The following is a 20,320-nucleotide window of genomic DNA, read 5'->3' as shown; positions in this document are numbered from 1 at the left end:
AAAACCCCTAAGGTACTTTTTACATACGTACTATGAGAAAATGTACAAAATATCAACACAAATATAGCCACTTTTTAATTATTCTGTACATACAAATAAACGAGCCTTTTATTTTTCACTAAAGATGGAACAGAGATTTCAAAACCAGAGCAAAATATAATTTTGATTGTCGGTCATTAACTCGTGTAATCAAGTACTTTGCAACTGGTGACTGTAATATGAGATGTTTGTTTGTCTGTCCCAAAATTTAATGCATAATGGAAAGTTTTTAAAGAAACACTTGTATGAATTCCATTGGATTTCAGCAGTCTCGGGTGGTTCAGAAAATTTGTTACTTTATAAAAACGGGGAGGTTCAGATTATAAAAATTAGTTACAAATAATTTCGTAACAAGTGAGATGGACATATGATGAACGAACGAACTTGCGAAAAGAAAACGTGACAGAATAAGCCTGCTTGTTATTCTTCCTCGTGACCATATTGCAAACGCAAATGGTTAGCTGAAACTGTGTTTACTTGTATTACATAAATTCATTTCTAATATCGTATTTTTTATAAATTCAAGAAGAAGAAATTCGGTGACAGGTTTTCTTCGGCACAAAACATCCCAGTAAAGATTATTTCAAATATATTTTTTTCCCAATTAATAAAGAAAGGTTTACCTGATCCCGCCTCTTTTGGTGTCATAATTGAGTTGCCGACCCTGATGAGCCCACAGGACCTGTCCACTAGGTTGTGGAACTCTCGTGATGACACAGCGAAGTTCTATAATGGATCCTTCCTTGTAGAACTTGTCAGATACTGACACTCCTCGCTCGTCTACTATTTCCACTTTCGGAACTGTAAAAAACAACACCTTCGTTAGCAATAACATATAATCATTTTTACAAAAATTAATTTAACTTGAAAAATAATAATATGATTATTAATGTTTTTATTTCTAAAATCACTTAACACAGATTTTATTGTAAAAAACACAATTTTGATGACTAATATTAGACATTGTTTTCAAAATTATTTAACAATTAAAACATTACTTTTAGTACTAAAAACTGTCTCTCTGGAGTTATTTGACAGTAAAAAACAATATTTTATTTACTAATGTAATTATATTTATTATTCAAAGATATGAAACAATTCTTATGTAACTGATAATATTATTTCTTAAGTCATTTATTGAAAAACAATACTGTCATTACCGCTTTAAAATAAATATTTTTTTTATTTATTGATAATTGTTTATTTGCAAAATTGTTCATTTTGCTCTAATTTTGTTTCATGAACCCAGGACTTCAAACATTGTAGAAGAATCCTCCAATCATTTCACTGCGAGGCGAGCTTTCCCCCGCTAGAATTTCTTTTTCAAGATTTTTACCATAGGGTAGACATTTATTAATTAATTTATTTATTCTAAGTTAACGAACAGTTAAATATATTATAATAATTATATTCAATTCATAAAGTAAAAAATAATAACACTAAATATCTTTAACTAATAACACGTGAACACCAATTTTTCCAAAAAAATATTTGTAGTGTTAAATAGACCAAAACTTAACTTAAAATATATACAATCAGTAGAGTTTATTAAAATACAAATTAATTTAAATACAATTTAATTCAAAATATATTTCATTGAACATAGAATCGAAAATACTCGTCCAATATTCAGGTTCTATTTGACCATATAAATGTTTTCTTCATCCATCCGGACACATTAAAAATGTCATTTTCTAACGATGTTTATCCTTGAATCATGGCAGGTACGTATTATTACCTCGTTACTCAAATCGCTTTTGATTAATCATTGAAATTGACTGAAAATATGAGTTTTAAATAAAAGTTTTCAAATTACTAAAGTAAGAGGAAAATTCAATGATACAAAGGAATAATTATGAAAATTTTAGTTTGAAATTGTCTTTGTAACTTTGCAAAGTAAATGTTCTAAAGTTAGAACATTTTCATTTATGACTGTAAATACAACTTTACCGAGTAAATTTAGTTTTAGGAACATATAAGAATCGCACCTCCGGAAGCACACTGTCATATATATAAAATGACCATTTTGCAGGACAGCAAAGACGATTTTTAAAATATTTATTTATCACCATTTTTTTATCATTCCCTTTCCGCACCTAAAGGTGTATAGGGTGCTGCATTTGTACCCTTATCGCAGCATAACTGAATTATTTTTGTTACATGAAGGTTAGATGATCAGTCTACGTTTCAGGTGTCAGTCCAGGAACTATGAAATATTCTAGTGAAAAACCCCCTTTTAAATAAACATTTGATGTCAATCATACCGGAAATTGAACCCGCAACCTCTTACATGGCCAGCAAACGCACGAGGTCAAATATTTATTAATTCTCCTAATTTAATGTATATTAACATATGCCCGCCCTTATATTTATATAAAGCATAAAATAAATAAAACGTACAGTATTTTCTGTGGTAATTGTCTATTTAACTGTTCATACTAACATATTACAACACAGATGAAGAACATTTAAGAGAAGTCCAGGCATCTAAAGGGCTTATGACCTGTCAATGGCTGGTTTAAGTGGCCACTTTACACACTGTGTAACATTCACCATTCTGTCTATATTTGAACATTTATATTCCTTCAATTCTTTCATCTGTTGATGTTTGTGAAGTTAAAGATCTAAAACCTTTATTTATGCGGGTGAGATTCGTCTAATTGAATTATTTCACCTACATACTAGGCAACGCCTGAAAATATTATTTTTTCAATTTCTATACTTCTTCATGGACCAGGTAATTTATCAACAATATTTTGAGTTTGTCCAAATTTTTGTAGACAAGGACTGGATTCAACTCCCAGGGGAGCTGTTTATATTAACATATTACAACAGAGATGAAGAACATTTAAGAGAAGGTAATATAGAAGTCCAGGCATCTACAGGGCTTATGACCTGTCAATGGCTGGTTTAAGTGGCCACTTTACACACTGTGTAACATTCACCATTCTGCCTATATTTGAACATCTATATTCCTTCAATTCTTCCATCTGTTGATGTTTGTGAAGTTAAAGAGCTGAAACCTTTATTTATACGGGTGAGATTCATCTATTCGTTCTTCATCTCTGTTGTAATATGTTAATATAAACAGCTCCCCAGAGAGTTGAATCCAGTCCTTGTCTACAAAAATTTAGACAAACTCAAAATATTGTGAACTAAAATAAAGTCATTGAATAAAGGTAAAAAATGTTACCTTTATAATTTCGAGTATTTTTTGTTGTATTTGTCAATTTTACTGTTCAAATATGAAAATAACATTAGTGTATCACGATTTTTAAATTGTTCTAATATATATTTTACTCAATTTATTTCAAAGAATTATTTATTACTTACAATAATATTTCACATAATAAAACCTAAATATACTAACCACAAGTTTTTCATCGGGTGCTCAAACAGTAGTGTTAATTATTAAATAAGAATAAACAGATATAATATTGTATACACGCAAACTAAAGAACTTTTTTAGATTGGGTCTGGTTAACACATGTAAATTTTGTTTTTCTGTTTATTTGTATGGTTAAACTTTTTTTTTAATGAAAACAGATAATTTAAAGTAAATGAAATCGTTAACAAAAGATCTAAATTACCATATTGTGTTTCTTAGTACATGAACTTCAAAACTACTCATTATAATCAAAGAACACGTTTTCAGCTATACGGATGGACGTCTCACACTTCAAACACGTCTCTGAAATGATTTCGTGAAATTTTTCTCAGCAAATTGATCTCCAGGAGAGGTGTCATAAATTAATCTCCACGCGGTCCTAATTTGACATTTATGGACTTTATCTTTTTGGGATATCAAAAATCTAAAATTTGTGTCAATAAACCGGGTTGTTTGGTGCAGTTAAAAGAAAATATCCGCCATGAAGTGGCAGCAATTACTGAGACCACATGCTGAGCCACCCTTATAACTTCTGCTGTTGGTTTAGATGAGTGCTATGAGAGTGAAGGATTTTATTTAGAATACATTATTTTTAATAATAAAATTCCTTTACTTTTTTTTTGACGCATTTCTGAAAGCGTATCTCTCTTTTATTTATGTCATTAAATTAAAAACTAAATTTTTTTTGGGACATCTTATATTATGGTTTGTGGTATATCTCACTAAACAATAATTGGGGAGACACGTAAATGCTCTCCTTAGAATGAAAACAGATGTTGTTAAACTGCATTCATAACTCAACATGGCAAATTTTATATTAACGGCAGTGTACTTCTGCAGGAGCAATATTTTACAAGGTTATACATTTTTTCCGTTTAACGCAAACCATGAACCAATCTCTATTTAAAATTTCTAAATGTTTCACATAATCTTTTCAAAATTAATTTGTAAATAGAACCTGCAATATTTGTAGCCATCAATAAATTGCATTAATATTAATAGAATATCTTTAACTAAATTTAAAAATGAAATTAACAAAAAAAAATCAAGTTATAATGTTTAGCTTTGAATCCTCAGCCTACATAATACAGGTTATGTGCACTTTTGTATGTAGGCACATAATAAATGTACACTGTATAATCAACTATAGTTGTGCTATATATTATAACTAGCGGACCCGTCAGACGTTGTCCTGCCCGAACGTTGGCTTCCCTGCTATAAGCTTAGAAAAAGACTTCATTAATAGGTAGGTACCTAACTACTTGTTTGTGATTTAATTTCAAAACTAAAAATTGAAAATATTAAAATATTTCATTTAAGTAGGTACCAAGGTACTTGTTTGTGGTTGAATTCCAAAACATAAAATAAATATTTTTTCAAATATGGCATTCTTTTTGCAAACGTCAAACTCCGGTCGTCTCAACAACAAAGGGATGTACTTATGTAGAAATACGATTTTTAAAAATGTATCGGATTTAATATTATGTAAGTGTTACCAAAAATCCAATAAAAAGAAACAAATGGGTAGAAATTATAAGGAAATTAGGGAAAGAATCTGATTGAGATCCACAAAAAACAAATGCTGTTTGTAAACATTCAAAAACATCATTTTTCGTACACAAAAAAACATCTTTCCATTTTTTTGCAAATGCATTCTACTCGAATGCAACCCTAGTAGATCGATGAATTAAACATTTATGCCCTTTTCTTATTTTTTACATATTCGATTAAAGATTTTAATATCTACGAACACGCACAGCGCAAAGATCTATATTTATTTAAAAACAACACGTTAATCGGTTTAGCCGTTTAGGAGGAGTACGGTGACATCACACGTACATAGGAATTAAATAGATAAAGATGTGCAACTGTGTGACCAATATTCAAAAATAGGTTTATTTTTAATAATACTCGTATGTAATTTAGTAATATTATAAGTTGTGTATAATTAGTGATTTAATGTTTTGTATAACTTTTATGTGACAACATTTACAATCAAAACATTTTGTGAAAGCCTCTCATTGAACTTTATTATATGTATTTATAAGATAATTGTATCTTATAAATCCATAAATGTCTATTGGCTTTCCAATGAAATAAAATAAAGAGTTATTTTGTAATAACTGTATAAAGAAACCGACAAAATTACGTGCGATTTTCATAGTATTTCTTATTGATTCTTTTTATAACCTTCTAACAAAGGAAAACAAAAGTTGTAAACTTTTAAAAGTAAGTTAGAAAACTTTTGCGAACAAAAACACTGCTTAGATTTTTCTGTCCTAAAATTAGTTCCTCTAGTTTTGTGTCATGTCTTGAAGACCTTGCCAACATAACAAGGATATAAAATGGGAAAACAAATGAAATACTCCTCTGAAATATGTATTCTTGTGGTATAAAGTACAATTTAATGACTTTTTTGTTTTATATAAAAACACATGGAAACAAAATTAGGTCTAAGGCGTAGTCATGAAATAATAACCAAAACGAATATTATGATAATATTATGTCAATAACTTTATTTTCATACCTAGTAATGTCATTGCTTATTATATTTATGATAATGATTGCCAGTACGAATTAATCGTCTGGAAACAGCATTTTTTTTTCATTAGTTTTATGAAAACAGTATTTGATATAAAATAAAAACGCCTAGTAACCACTGATTATTTATTTAATAAACGACCTGTTAGCAACTACGTACTCCCTTGTCAAAGTGTAACTAAGAAATAGAAAAAAATCTTATATTACAATTTTAATAGTATCTGCATTAGTGTTGATGTCAATTAGTATTTTACATTAATAGAGATATGTATTAGTTTTAAGCTAAGATTACACGACGATAATACAATAGCAATATTGTCTTGACCAAGCTCCGTAAACAGCCTCGACCACGCAGGACAGACCAGTGCTTTATGCACCATTAGATACGAAGATGGAATGATAATAAGCATTCCTTATTTAATTATTTCTCTTTCTGCACCAAGTGGTGTATAATATACACGAAATGCAGCGTATATCAATTGAACGTAGTTATGCAGAAAGTTATGTAGAAAGCAGCCAGCCATGGAAAAGTGAAACTAAAATAATAGCACCTTTGTATAAAGACTGAATAGTCAAATCTACACAATAGTTGGAATGTTTTTGAACTTAACCTTCTCCTCGAACGGGGGGACCAAACGACCCCAGCGCCTACTTGTATATGGCATCAGAAGATTAAAACGTGAGAATTTTTTATGACGATGGTGGTGTTTTCGCGTACACATATTTTACTCATTCGTGTATTTTATTCGTTTTTGTTAGTTTGCCGAATGCTTATGTACATAAAGTAAAATAGACCAAATCGGTCTATGGGGGATTCGAATCCCCCCCTTCGGTTCAACTAGGTTAACAAATGATAAACAATGAATACATGAGGTTTTTTTAAATATTATAAATAATAATCTTATTATTTGATTGACCAGTTTTAATGATGTTTGAGGTACCGTAATATTTTTTTACTGCTGTGGATTTAGAAATGTTTTCATGTACACGTGAATATTTAAAAATTTTGGAGTAGGAGAAAATATCTCAAAAACGCACGCAAAATAAATAAAAAATGCTAAAAACAGTATTCATTTTAAAATCGTAAATAATGACGTCACTCCTTATATCTACGTGTAGTATTTCCGGTTTCTGTTTTAAAGCCCCTGCACCTTGTAAGGAACGTTTTGACCATAGAAAAAAAAGAGTATAATTTTCATTACACTATTTTTTCAACCAGATTTATCTCAACTTTTAGGTTTTTCTAAATAGAAACGTTCGTAAAAACAACCATAACATAGAAATGAGCAAATTACGATCAACTAAATGAAGCAATCAAAGCAATATTCCATAGATTCTTGTCAGTTTTGTTATTGGCTGGAGAAATACAACTTCCGCGGTCAGTGTAAGTAAGAACGCCAACCGTTTCATGACGTCACTACTGAAAAGTGACACACTGATTACAGTCATTTGGCGCGGTATTTTTTTTATTTATTTAAATCTTAAAGTAGGGCACACATATCATACATATTGTTATGTGTGTTCTAATAATAACATTGCAAATATATTTAATTTATAAATTGTTTATCACATATGTCTTGACCATTATTTTAAATTTTGATATGTTTTTTTCTTCATAAATATTATTTTCCATTTCGTAATACTTTTTAATTGCTTTAAATACAATTGAATTTTGTGACTTTGCCTTTTTCCTAAATGGAAGTCTAATTTTGTTCTTTTCTCTAGTATTGTGATCGTGTTCATGCTGGTTCCGATCAATATTTTTCCAAAATTCTGTTTTTTTATTAGAGTTTATAATTTTATGAACAAATATCATTGTATTGTAAAATATTCTTTGTTTATATGTTAATAATTTCATTTCATTTACCATCGACTTTACCCTCGTGTATCTGTTTTTTTCCAAAATGATTCTAAAGGCTTTATTTTGTAATACAGTTAGTTTATATATGTTTTCTTTGTTTGATAAAAATAAAATGCTAATACAGTAGTTAACGTGTGGTTCAATAATTGCTTTGTAAATAGTTTTGCAGGAGTCCTTATCAATAAATCTTCTGATCCTTCAGAAAATTGATTTATTTTTTGCAATCTTATTTATTACCATCTTAGCGTTTTGGTGAAATGTAAGTTTTGAATCCAACATTACACCTAAATATTTAATTTCAGTGACTTCATTAAGTTTTTCATTTTCTATTACAATAATTGATGGTGTATTTGATAAATGTTACTTTAAAAAATCATATATTTGTAAATAACGCACAAAAAAAAATATATAAATTTTTTTGCTGAGTTAAATAGTACGATAATAGAAAAAAAAAATTAGAAAACAATGGAATTCCTCATTGCCCTTACTGCACCTGATAACATCAATACCTCATTTTTTCGAAATTGTGGACTGGCTGTTTTCTGCATACCTATGTTCAAGGTGCCAGTCTAGGAATAGTGAAATAATGCAGTGAACATTTCCTTCCCAAACTAAAAGAGAGAAATCAATTTACCTCGAGTTGACTGAAATGATTATGAATAAGTTTTTTTTCCATTTCAAGTGACTGTATAAAATCCACCGGATATCGTTGGAATCCCACCGGAAATGGCATCACGTTTCAAGCTTCCGCTTGGCTGTTGATTGCTCTATTCCACTTTACTTCCGCAGGAATGTGGCGCCTGGAGTGAAATATCTCGAATTTTGTTAGGTTATTAATAAAACTGCTTTAGATTATTATTAATGAAATTCAATCGAAGTCAAATAAAAAACTGGAGCTAGCGGGGTTAACCTAGCCGGACCAAAGGGGAGGATTCGAATCCGCCATAGACCTTTTTAATTCGATAACTCGAGTATTATTAAAACCATTTACCCTAAATTTTTTGTGATCATAAACATAACATAAATATTTTTTTTAACTATTTCTGTTTTTAAATTTTTAAATCGTTTTGTATTAAAACAAAAAACGACGTTAATTATACAACGGTCGATTTCATTTTACGTACAGAAGCATTCGGCAATCTAACAAAAATGAATTACATACACAAATGAGTGAAATGTGTGTATGTGAAAATATGAATAAATTATTGCACGATCATAAACACTTTCAACTATTTATTTTTGTGACGCTATATACAAGTAGGCGCTGGGGTCGTTTGGTCCCTCGTTCGGATCATGTGTAATTTTGGATGCTTAGTGGGGAATAGGTTAAAAATGTTAATATTTTACAGAAGCTTTAAGCATAAATTCCATTTTAAATTTACCGGGTGGATGGAGAAAACAGTTTTGTTTGTAAAATAGAACCAAAATTCTTAGTTTCTTACAAGCGGCCATAAATACTTATTTGAAAGGTTTTTTGAACTACAATATTGAATTACCTCAGTGTTTGGCATCTAAAGCGAAAAAATCGTAGAGTGATTACCTTACCTCTCATGTAACAAAAATAATCTTAATACGCTGAAATTGTAGTGCTCCATTCACCACTAGGTGTGTATTTGGAAATGATCATAAATAATTATTAATTACAGTAAACTTTCACCAAAAATTTCATGAAACATATTAATATTTTAAATTGATTTATTTTGTAATTTATTGGTTTATTCGACTAAAGCATAAAAACAAACGGTCTATTTTAGTACACGGTTACCAACCCTTAATTTGACCACACTTCATTCGCTTCCCTCTGCAATTTGGCAAAGTTTTAATTTCATTAATGTGAAGGGACTTCGCTTCCTGTTTTTTTCCTAAAAATTAATTGAATTACTTATTCGAGTTGACAAAGGATTTTTAAGCAAACTTTCTCGCCATGTTGAATTAATTTTGCGGAGCCACGGTTTCGCACAACATTGAAAGGGCTTAAAGGTTTTTTTTAAAGATTTTCAATATTTTTTAATACATTGATTAAAATAAAATTGGTCTAGATTGACAGATATTTCAACAGATACAGAGATAAATAAATTTGTAAAGAACGGAATTCAGAGAGGGTTGAAATCCATAACATCAGAGAGAAAAGAAAAAGATTTAAGACAAAAAAAAACAAATGAAATAATTCAGGCTGTAGTCCAGTAAAACGCTCAAAAAATTAGGAAAACATACGATTTCGCCATTTTAAAATGTTTTTTTTATAATGTGCGCAATAATTTAAAAAAAAAACATAAATTAGATAAAAAAAATTGTCGCATTTTCCTTTATTTTTACGTAAAATTATACTTTCTATAATTCTTTTAACAAAAAAATACTGAAATATTTTAGTTGAAACCCTTTTTATAGAAATGTATTCTCCTTTTTTTTAAAAAAAAAAGTATATTCTGGTTGTAATATTAAATTTCTAACAATTCCGGCTCTTACCGGTACCGATATAAATGTAACAAATACCTTAATGAGATATTACAGCCTTAAACTAACATACAACTTACTCTACCTGACCACTACGACTGAAATGTACAAAATAACGGACCAGTTTGACATAAAAAACTTGATGAAGTTGATAATTTTTTTAAGCAAAATTGCACTTGGAAACAGTCAAGACTAACGTCAACCAAAAATGCTGACATACACAAGTGAAATACCAAACAACACTTCCACAATAAAAAATCAAGGATAATCGCAGGACACTCTAAGATACTTTACAATAGTCTTAAACGCTGCAATAACTTACCCTACTTCTTTAAAAAATAACACTGAAGATAGATTTAAAATCAACCCGAAAAAGCACATAATGACTAAACTAATAAGACGAGCCATAACATGACTAGATTTTATAATATTTCTTGTATAACCTTAACGGGTTTTAAAAATTATAAATAAATAATAAAAGAAATACGATCTATACAAACACAAGCATTCTTCTTTATAAAACCATAAGATATCCATGTATGAATTATTGTTTTTTATCTTTATGTATATATCAGGCGCGTTCCGCCCATACATGCTGTGGATGCGGCGCATCTCTTGAATATTTGTAAATAATAATACCTTTGTATTTTAAATATAGAAAAAAATTCTACCAACATTCCTAAAATTATCGCAGAAAGCGTTCAAGCGCACGCGATTTACAAATTTAAATAATATTTTCAATATACAATACAATATATTCAATGCAAAGAAAAAACGACTCATACACTTTTAAATAGCGTGTTATTTTAATTTGGCGTAAATTTAAGAACATCTCGAGTTTTTTAGGTACTGTCCTAATGTTTACAGCTTCGTCGCTAGACCCGCCTGCTTCTGTGCTACGTTAATTTATAGACGATCAATTGTAATATTTATAATGGAAAACTTATATAGCTCCATTTATGTAATATAATACCTCAACCACATTTTACAAAAGTGATTCTTTGCAATACTGGTTTTAATCAGATATCTACCTATGTCTAATATCGTGCTTACTAAAAGTAAGAACATGATTAGTTTTGTCAGCATCCATACTGATAATATTCACCGCTCGCGCCTGATATAAATATATATATATATATATATATATATATATATATAATTCCTCTGTACGTGTTATGTCATTGTACTCCTAAACGGCTTAACCGATTTACGTGCGGTTTTCAGAGAAATATAGATCTTTGCGCTGTGCGTGTTTGTAGATTAAAATCTTCAATAGAATATTAAAAAAAAAATTAGTAGCATAAATGTTTTATTCATCGATCTACCAGGGTTGCATTCGAGGAAAATGCATTTGCGAAAAAATGGAAAGACGTTGTTTTTTTGCAAGTAAAAAAAGTTTGTTTTTGAATGTTTACTAACAGCATTTGTTTTTTGTGGATATCAATCATATTCTTTCCTTAAATTCCTTATAATTTCTACCCATTTATTTATTTTTTCGATTTTTGGTAACACTCAAATAATAATAAATTCAATAAATTTTAAAACATCGTATTCCTACATAAGCACACTACTTTGTTGGTGAGACGAGCGGAGTTTGACGTTTGCAAAAAGTTTGCGTAATGCCATATTTAAAAAAATATTTATTTTATGTTTTGGAATTTAACCATTAACAAGTATCCACTTAAATTCAATATTTTTTTAATGTCAACAACTTTTATTTTTGGAATTGAATCACAAACAAGTACCTAGATGCAAAGTATTTTTCCAAGATGATAGCAGGCAAGCCAACGTTTGGGCAGGACAACTTCTGTCGGGTCAGATTGTACTCTATATATATTATGCAATAAAGCTGAAATAAAAAAAACTCAAATTCTACAGAATAAAGCAATGAGGAAAATACTCAAAACTAATTTTAATTTTAATGTAGAAAGAATGCATAAAGTAATTGACTTTCCCAGAGTAGACCAACAAATATAATATAATATATTGTTACAGTTTTTATTGTAAACAAATAAATAAAATAAATTAATTCAACAAACCATTCCATGCTTACAAAAAAGAGCAAACAGGTAATATTATTAATGAGTAGAAAAACAGTCTCCAAACTCATTGTACTGATCATCGACTACAGTGTGACTCACCAGCCGAAAATACCCAATAAAATAGTTCAACATAAAATTATCTTATAAACGAACAAAAAATACTTATATTATTTATGCTTAAAGCATTAATAGTGTGGTCAAACATATTTATTTCAATAAAATAAATAACACAACTTTGTTTTCAACCACTTTTTTTTTCTATCGACCGGTTTCAAAGCCATACAAGCTTTTTAATTAAGGTAAACTTAACTAATGAATTCTATCATATTTAATCATATCAATATTGTGCTTTGTATGAAACTAATAAATCAAGTCTCTTGATATTGTAAGAATGGTTGATAATTGATAAATCATTTGAGATGGATACGCTTAAAACTAGACAGGAGTGGACCAGAGGAAATATTGTTTCTTAGGTTATTTATCATTCCATCGGGAATACTCATATTTATAAACGAAAACTGTTATTGATAAACGATACAAGTAATTAATCACTTAAATAATTTTTCCCTTATACCACGTGAGCAAAGTCGCGGGTAAAAGCTAGTACATTATAATAATCTAATAATTGACCAATCTTTTGTTTAGTTTGTTATTTATTAATAACTAAGTTGTTTAGGGATTTCTAATACGTCTTTCAATATTGGTATGGAACGATTTATTATTTCAAACACAGAAAACAGAACATAATAGTTGGACACTTACTTAACCAGAGTAAACTCTTTAAACATATATGTTAAAATAATTTAATTAAATTTATTTATAAATTGCATTATTTCAAGATTATTCAATAATGTCTTGGAGTGAGTAGATTGGTTAAATTTAAATTGAAAAATATATTATTTTCTTAGTAATTTATAGTTAATTAATTGCACTGTGTAAACACATGTCGACTTAGTAGGCCACTTTATTGTCTTTTTTTAAAAAATGTATTGAAAATGTTTTATAAACCGATACCTTCTTTGAATATAAAAAATACGAAAAGTGCAAATGAAAACAAAAAAAATGAAACACAAAAAAGACCACTTCTTGCGCTTTCCATTTTAACTAAATTACAATTGAAATCTTATAAAATAACCAAACAACAATTGCATCTTCCAAATATTTATTTGTACCATTAAAACATTTATTCATTAGAAACACTTTTACCACTCATGAAGATGTAATTATTTTGAGTAGTTTATTATCAATTTTGACTGCCATGCATACGGGTCTTCTTTGTATAATTTATTGTTTCGTCAACGGAATTTTTCATTTGCTTTTATTCCTGGTGGTATGAAAGTGGCTTTTTTCTTGCGTACCGAAACATTCAGCTAAATAGCTTACAGTACGTTTTTATTTGAAACGATTAGACACGTATTTCAAAACTAGGTATATACAAGGATGATGGAACCGCAAAAATCTTTCATCGCAATAAAAGCCACCGTCGAAAAAACAAGAAATTCGATATCGTCAACAGAAATGACTCAGTTCGAGGTAAAACCGCTAATATTTGGTATGATTGATGTTTTCGTGTGATGGTGTGATGGTGTGACGAGATTCGCTGACGTTTGAGGGATTTCCCTCCCATGTGTTCCGCTTGACAACGCAAATATCCCCCCACGAAAGCACATTTTCCCCCGCGAAATTATTTACTTTCCATATCATGTGTTTTCAGAGTCTCGTACTGGTTAATATTTAAAACGACATTATTGTTTGTGTTCGAAAGTGAGATTAAAACCCTCCGGAAGAATTACGGGATAAAAATGGTTTATGACCTTGCTATAAAAATATTTAAGAAATATTTTTGTTCGGAAATATGAAGGGTTAAACATTTTAAGGGCGTATAGCGTGTTATTTGCCGGTTTAAGTTAACCACTTTAAACACATTGCGACATTCACAATTTTGTCTGTGTCCAATAAACGATATTTTTTCATCTATCTGTTCACTTTTATTTATTTATTTTATTTTATTAGGTAATTCAACAAAGATACATACTAGAAACATACAATTTGAAAGCATTCGTCGATACAATTTAACATGCATATATATCTTCAATTATAGAATTACACAAAATAGATTTATAAATTAAGTTACAATACATATATTTTTTATACAGGATACAATGCAATAAAAAATACATTGTACGTGTGTACTTATTGAATAAGATTTATTCCTAAGAGATTATTCGCAAAAGCTGAGAGAGTATCATGAAAAAAGTCAATCTTATTGTTTCGGCAGTATATATTATATTCCCGACACATGTAGGCCATGGATGTGTGGTATGTAGCACTATTTGAAAACAAAGGCAGTTTAAATATTTCCCGATGTCTGAGTGTTCTCAATCCTGCATTTATTTGTATTTTATTTAGGAAGCTTTTTAGTTTGATATTTTATGCAGAAATTTTATATCGAAAACAACGCGGCGTTTTATCAGAGAATTAAAATAAAAAAGAGTTAGAAGTTGCTCGTACTTTAGTGAAGTTTTTGAGCTGAAACGTTTTGTTAAGTAAATAACAGCATTTATAGATACTATTCCTGGCTAATTACATATCATTCCCATCCTTCCTTTGACCCATCTTTAAGGTACCTACCAAACATCAAGATAGAAGAAATTCAAAATTAGAAGATTCGGATTTAGAACAAAAACCATACAACATTTTTAACTTCACATAAAATCGGTTAAAAAAGTGGTTAGAATCGTCGCGCGTCGTGGAAAACATTGTTTCATTTTATAATTCATTTTGTCATCCAGTGCCAGAAATTGAAGAAAATTCAGATCATATTAAAGGTAAGTATACATTCCATGTTCCTATCCTTTCTCTAATATTTCCAAATCACAAAACTGAATGAAGTTCGTTTTTCATTTACAGTATGCCTTTTCGTTAACACGTTTATTAATTAGGGTGAGATTTATCTGACTAAATTATTTCACTTAAATCTGACCACATAAGGTAGGCAATGTTAGTTCATAAGCCCAGCCCCGTAAACGCAAACTTATATACTCCATTCCATTTCCGTTGTAATATTGATTTATTTTTTATACATACGGCCTAAACCAATTTTAACTGTTACATAAAGAAACATTTACGAACATACAAGCAACTTAATAAAAATAACATAAATTTATGTAACAAAGATAAACAAAGGCAATAAAATAATGGTACACAATATACGAAATTTATGAAAATATATGAAATTGTGGAGCGTGTTGGAAAAGTATGGAGTGAACAAAAAACTTATACGTGCAGTATCACCTCTCTATGAGGAGAGTTCAGCGTGTGTAAGAGTTAATGGGAGATTCACATCTTGATTTGTAATCTCAAAAGGCGTGAAACAGGGATGCGTAATGTCACCATGGTTGTTTGATCTATACAAGGACAACTTAATGCAAGAGATAGAATGTATGGGTATTGAAGCTAAATCGGATAATTTTTCCGTAAGCTGCTTGTTGTACCCTGATAATGCAGTTCTTTTAGTAAGTAACAAGGAGGATCTGTAACAAATAGTCTCTAGAATATATAATGTATGCCTAGAGAGTGAATTGGTGATGAAAGAAAGTTAGTCAAAAGTGATGGTTGAAAGGGAAAGTGAGGTTACTGACTGCATAATAAATGTAAACAACGAATGTCTTGAACAACAATTCTTGTAATAAGCCATTCAAATATAAAAACTGTCCAAAAAATGCTTCAAGAAGATTTTTCAAATCTCATTAAATGGGCGCATGACTTCGGTTTAGTAATAAATTCTAAAAAACCTAAAATTGTTCATGTATCCTCACCATATATTACTAAATGTGAATTTGAAATAGAAATACAAGCTCATATAAATTTTTGCCTTCATTCAAATTTAAATATAGAATCAGATAAATGTAATTGTCCTATTATAGATATTGTAAATAATCATAAATATTTAGGATTAATTATTGATTCTAAATTTAGCTGGGGTGTTCATATTGATGGAATCTGCGACAGATTAAGGTAGGTGATTTATGAAATTAAAAGCATACTACCTTTCAAAACGTTAAGATACATATATACTTCGCTCATTGAATCCATTATATCTTACAGAGTGCGTGTCTGGGGTCTCACCTTCCGGTCTCATCTGGATAAAATTTATGATATTAAGGTGAGACTGTTGAGGGGGATTATACCGGATAGCATAATCCGTGAGGCAAAACATATAGGCGAAGGTGTATATTTTAAATTTTGTAATGTTCTGCCGGTAAAACAACTTTGTGACTACAAATTGATTGTAGATCACATTGTCGATCCAGAATATAAAAAAGAGTTTTCCACACTCACAACACTAGATTTAAAACTGAGGGCTCCCTGTCTGTTCCCCGAATTACAAATTACTTCGAGATTGTTCAATGATCTCTCACAAACCATCATTTACATGAAAAATCTTCAAATAAAAAAAATGAACTGAAGAAATATCTTCTAGATACTTTATAGTGCATGTTTATAAATAAATCTGTAAAATATAAATAAAATAAATGTAATATAAACCTGTCATAAAAAAAATGTGTCCCACCGAAAAGTCTTTAGACTTAGTGGGTAACAAATTATAATATGTATTTTTTAATTATAAAATAAACGCTGCTCTGCAGCACTGAAAAAAAAAACTGAACAAGCAGAAGAATTTGTGTATCTGAGAAGTATGTTTTCAAGAGATGAAAGATTAGAAAAGGATGTTGAAAGGAGAGTAAATGCAGGCAAAAAGATAAACAGCGCACTAAACACAGTAATTGCTGATAAAAAATAATCTCTTAGACGAATATATGGGAAATTAATGTATGACAGAGTTTTAAAAAATTTAAAGAATTATTAAATCAAGTGAGAGTGTAAATCTGAGTCAGGTATAATTGATAAGATTAAGAAAGGGTCTTTGAGATGGTTTGGTCATGAGGAATTAATGGATGACAAAATAATGGTAAAACAAGTATACATGCTGAAAATGAACGGTAACGTGAGACGAGGACGACAAATGAAGACGTGGCATGATCAAATAAACCAAAACCTTTAGTCTGGTCATGTCAAAAGCACCGAAGGAACCGAAGGCCATGTGTGACAAGATGTATGAATGTGGAAGAAGCCAGAAATGTATGCCAGACGTGAGTGGCGGTCCATTTTCTCTGCCTACCCCTACGGGAAATGGCGTGATGGTAGTAGTAGTAGTATACAATATATTTAGAAACATATTAGACTTTGAGCTAAACCATGCTAATTCATCTTCATCCCACAGTTTTTTAGTGGCGAAGAGATTTAAGAAAAGCCGAAAGATCTATCCTAAAAAATTTCGAAAGTTGTGTGACGAATTGACGAATCTACACATTTTGGACATTGGGGCATAAAAAAGTATGAATTAGTGGTAATATGTTAATATTGGAAAATTTAGAGTGAAATCACTTTGCGCACTGTGTGACATTTACCGTTTTGCCTTGAATTGAAATCCATATTTCATCAGAATTAGAGGTCGTTAGCCCCGTAAATACTCTATTTCCTTTTTTTAAATGTTCTTTATCATTGGTTCATCTCAAAAACTTTTGTTTACAAACATTTTGACAAACTCAAAATATCGTCATTAACAAATTGTTATTATAATACCAATGTACTTATTCAATTTTATTTATTTATTTTATTGGGTAAACAAACAGTATATACAGAAATATTGACAATGTCTTTGTATATTGGTGAAGGATACTCATACACACTCAAATTAATATAAAATGAAAAATATAAAAATTAAAATAATGTTAAAGAAATTTACACACATTATCATAAAAAAATATCAGCCTCAGTAAATCTATTGTTATATTTCTCGATTATTCTAGGTGTTGCAGATTGTTTCAAATATTTTTTTGATACTTTGTCTGTGTAAAACAGAAGATTTTGTCTTTTCGGTCTAAATGGCACACGGCATGAAAGTCTTTCAAGTAGATTGGGGGAATCAATTTCATTATTTATTTATGAATAATTTATTGTTTATTTGTTATTTATGTATTTTTTATTTATTTTATGACTTATTTTTTATTTATTTATTATATATAAGTTATAAGTTATTTATTTATTTATTATATATTTATTACTTATTATTCATTATTTATTTGTTATCTATTTATTATTTATTTATTTTTCTTTTGTTGAAATAAATAAAAATAAATAAACCAAATAATTCAATCTTATTTCTCCTTCCATATGTTTAAAAAAAGTTTGAAACAGTTTTAAAGAAAATTTAGTTTAAATTTAATGAAAGGTATATTGAAATCAACTTAAAATTTCAACTCTTCGCTTTCTTCAGTATAGAAGTATGGCGGGACTCGCAAACATTTATCAGATCGAATCGCTTGGGCGTGAAGTATTTAAAACTAATTCATTCGGACCCCCATCCCAAAGTAATTAAAAGAGATTAGGATCGGTATCTTTAAATTAAAGCGTCGCCATTATTCTGATAAAATCACAGCTTTATCCGACTTTCCGATTAAGTATGCAAATCAAACATATTTAAAGATTCGGCAGGATTATTTCAGCGTCAAACTTTTTTCAAAATCTTAACTTTATCACCACCATTTGTTTATCTGCACCTCAGGGTTTGTAGAGTATAATGATGATTTAATTAATATATGTTATAAAACAGATTGCATTGTGAAAGAAAAAAACAATCAAAATCATTGCAATTATTTTTTATAAAAACGAAGCAACGCAGGCGCTGGGCGCGCTTTATTTATATTTATATTAGGATAAAGATACAAACGGTGGAAATAATTTTAAATAAATAGTTTTTTTTTTTTTTTTTAAGAATAAAATTACAGTAAAACATTATGATGGTTAGTCAAATATAATGGTAAGCTGCGCATAATCGGTTTTATACACGGTTCGCTCCTGTAATCCAGGGAGAAAATGCGGGAATATGTTCGTTATTCTACGAATTTGGATTATTATACAAATGTCGGATGTATCGTTTATTGTTTGTGAACCAAAATAAATGTATATGAAAAAATTATCCAGAGACACGGCTTGCATTTTTCTTTTTTTTTGCACCACAACAGACCAGGAAGCCCAACCATAGTGGCGAATTACAGCACAGAATACCAAGGCTTAAGAAAAATCAAATTTAAATTTCTGTTTTTTCACCGGGAATCGAATCCGTTACCTTTCGTGTAGGAGTCAATTGTCTTAACCACTACACCACGGAGACCGAGTGCCAATGCATTACTGATAATTATTATGATAATCGAAATACAAACATTTAAGTTTGTTAGTGAAAATTCTTGATGGAAGTTCATTGTAATTTATTATATAAATAAAAGACGAGTGATACTTTAAGATACCAGTCTCGAAGATGTCGCGAAAGCGATGAAACCGGTCACTGGATATTCCAAATTTGTGGATTAAAGTATCACTTGTCTTTTATTTATATAATAAATGATATACAAACGTTTAGAAATCCCAAAAATATTATAAATAATTTATTTACCCAGTATTTATCAGCAGTTCATAAATCGCAAGGGGCGATTTATCGATATTTATATCAGAATACAATCAAAATGGCGGCGCGATGTGTCAGGAAAACAAAATGTCGGGAAAGGTAATTTGAACCGCGGTCCTTCAACCCTAGCAGTAAAGTTTCAGTAATGGCATTTCACGTTCATGTTTTCATCTTATTTTTACTGAAAAAGTGGTACGTGTCGAATACAATTCTGTTTAAAATTCATGACGAAACGGGAAATGTTTTTCTGAATGGGTTATTTAATAAAATATCAAAAAATAATTTGGAAAATACTCCGCTCCTTAATATACACCAGTATATATCACATATCGCAGCCCCAGTACACTGCCAAAGTCTAAATTTGGCTGTTCTGAGTTTTAATGCAGTTTAAACCATTGATGTATTATGTATACACTGGACACAGTACTAAGCTGCCGTGTTGTGTTACAATCCAACCAGTCTGCAAG

General features: G+C 29.7%; 1 protein-coding gene across 1 annotated transcript in view; it reads right to left on the bottom strand.

Annotated features, from left to right (window-relative positions):
- LOC148274430 (opioid-binding protein/cell adhesion molecule-like) overlaps window positions 1-20,320 on the bottom strand; it is a 143,218-nt gene that overhangs the window by 48,591 nt on the left and 74,307 nt on the right. The window contains exon 4 of the mRNA XM_088237127.1: window positions 663-840. Within this exon, the coding sequence (XP_088093253.1) occupies window positions 663-840 (178 nt within the window). The remainder of the gene's footprint in view (window positions 1-662; window positions 841-20,320) is intronic.

The sequence above is a fragment of the Micrasema longulum genome, unplaced genomic scaffold (genome assembly GCF_059751315.1).
Source record: "Micrasema longulum isolate JH-2025_06_02 unplaced genomic scaffold, ASM5975131v1 h1tg001650l, whole genome shotgun sequence".
Classification (NCBI taxonomy): domain Eukaryota; kingdom Metazoa; phylum Arthropoda; class Insecta; order Trichoptera; family Brachycentridae; genus Micrasema; species Micrasema longulum.
This window is presented reverse-complemented; position numbering and strand designations above follow the sequence as displayed.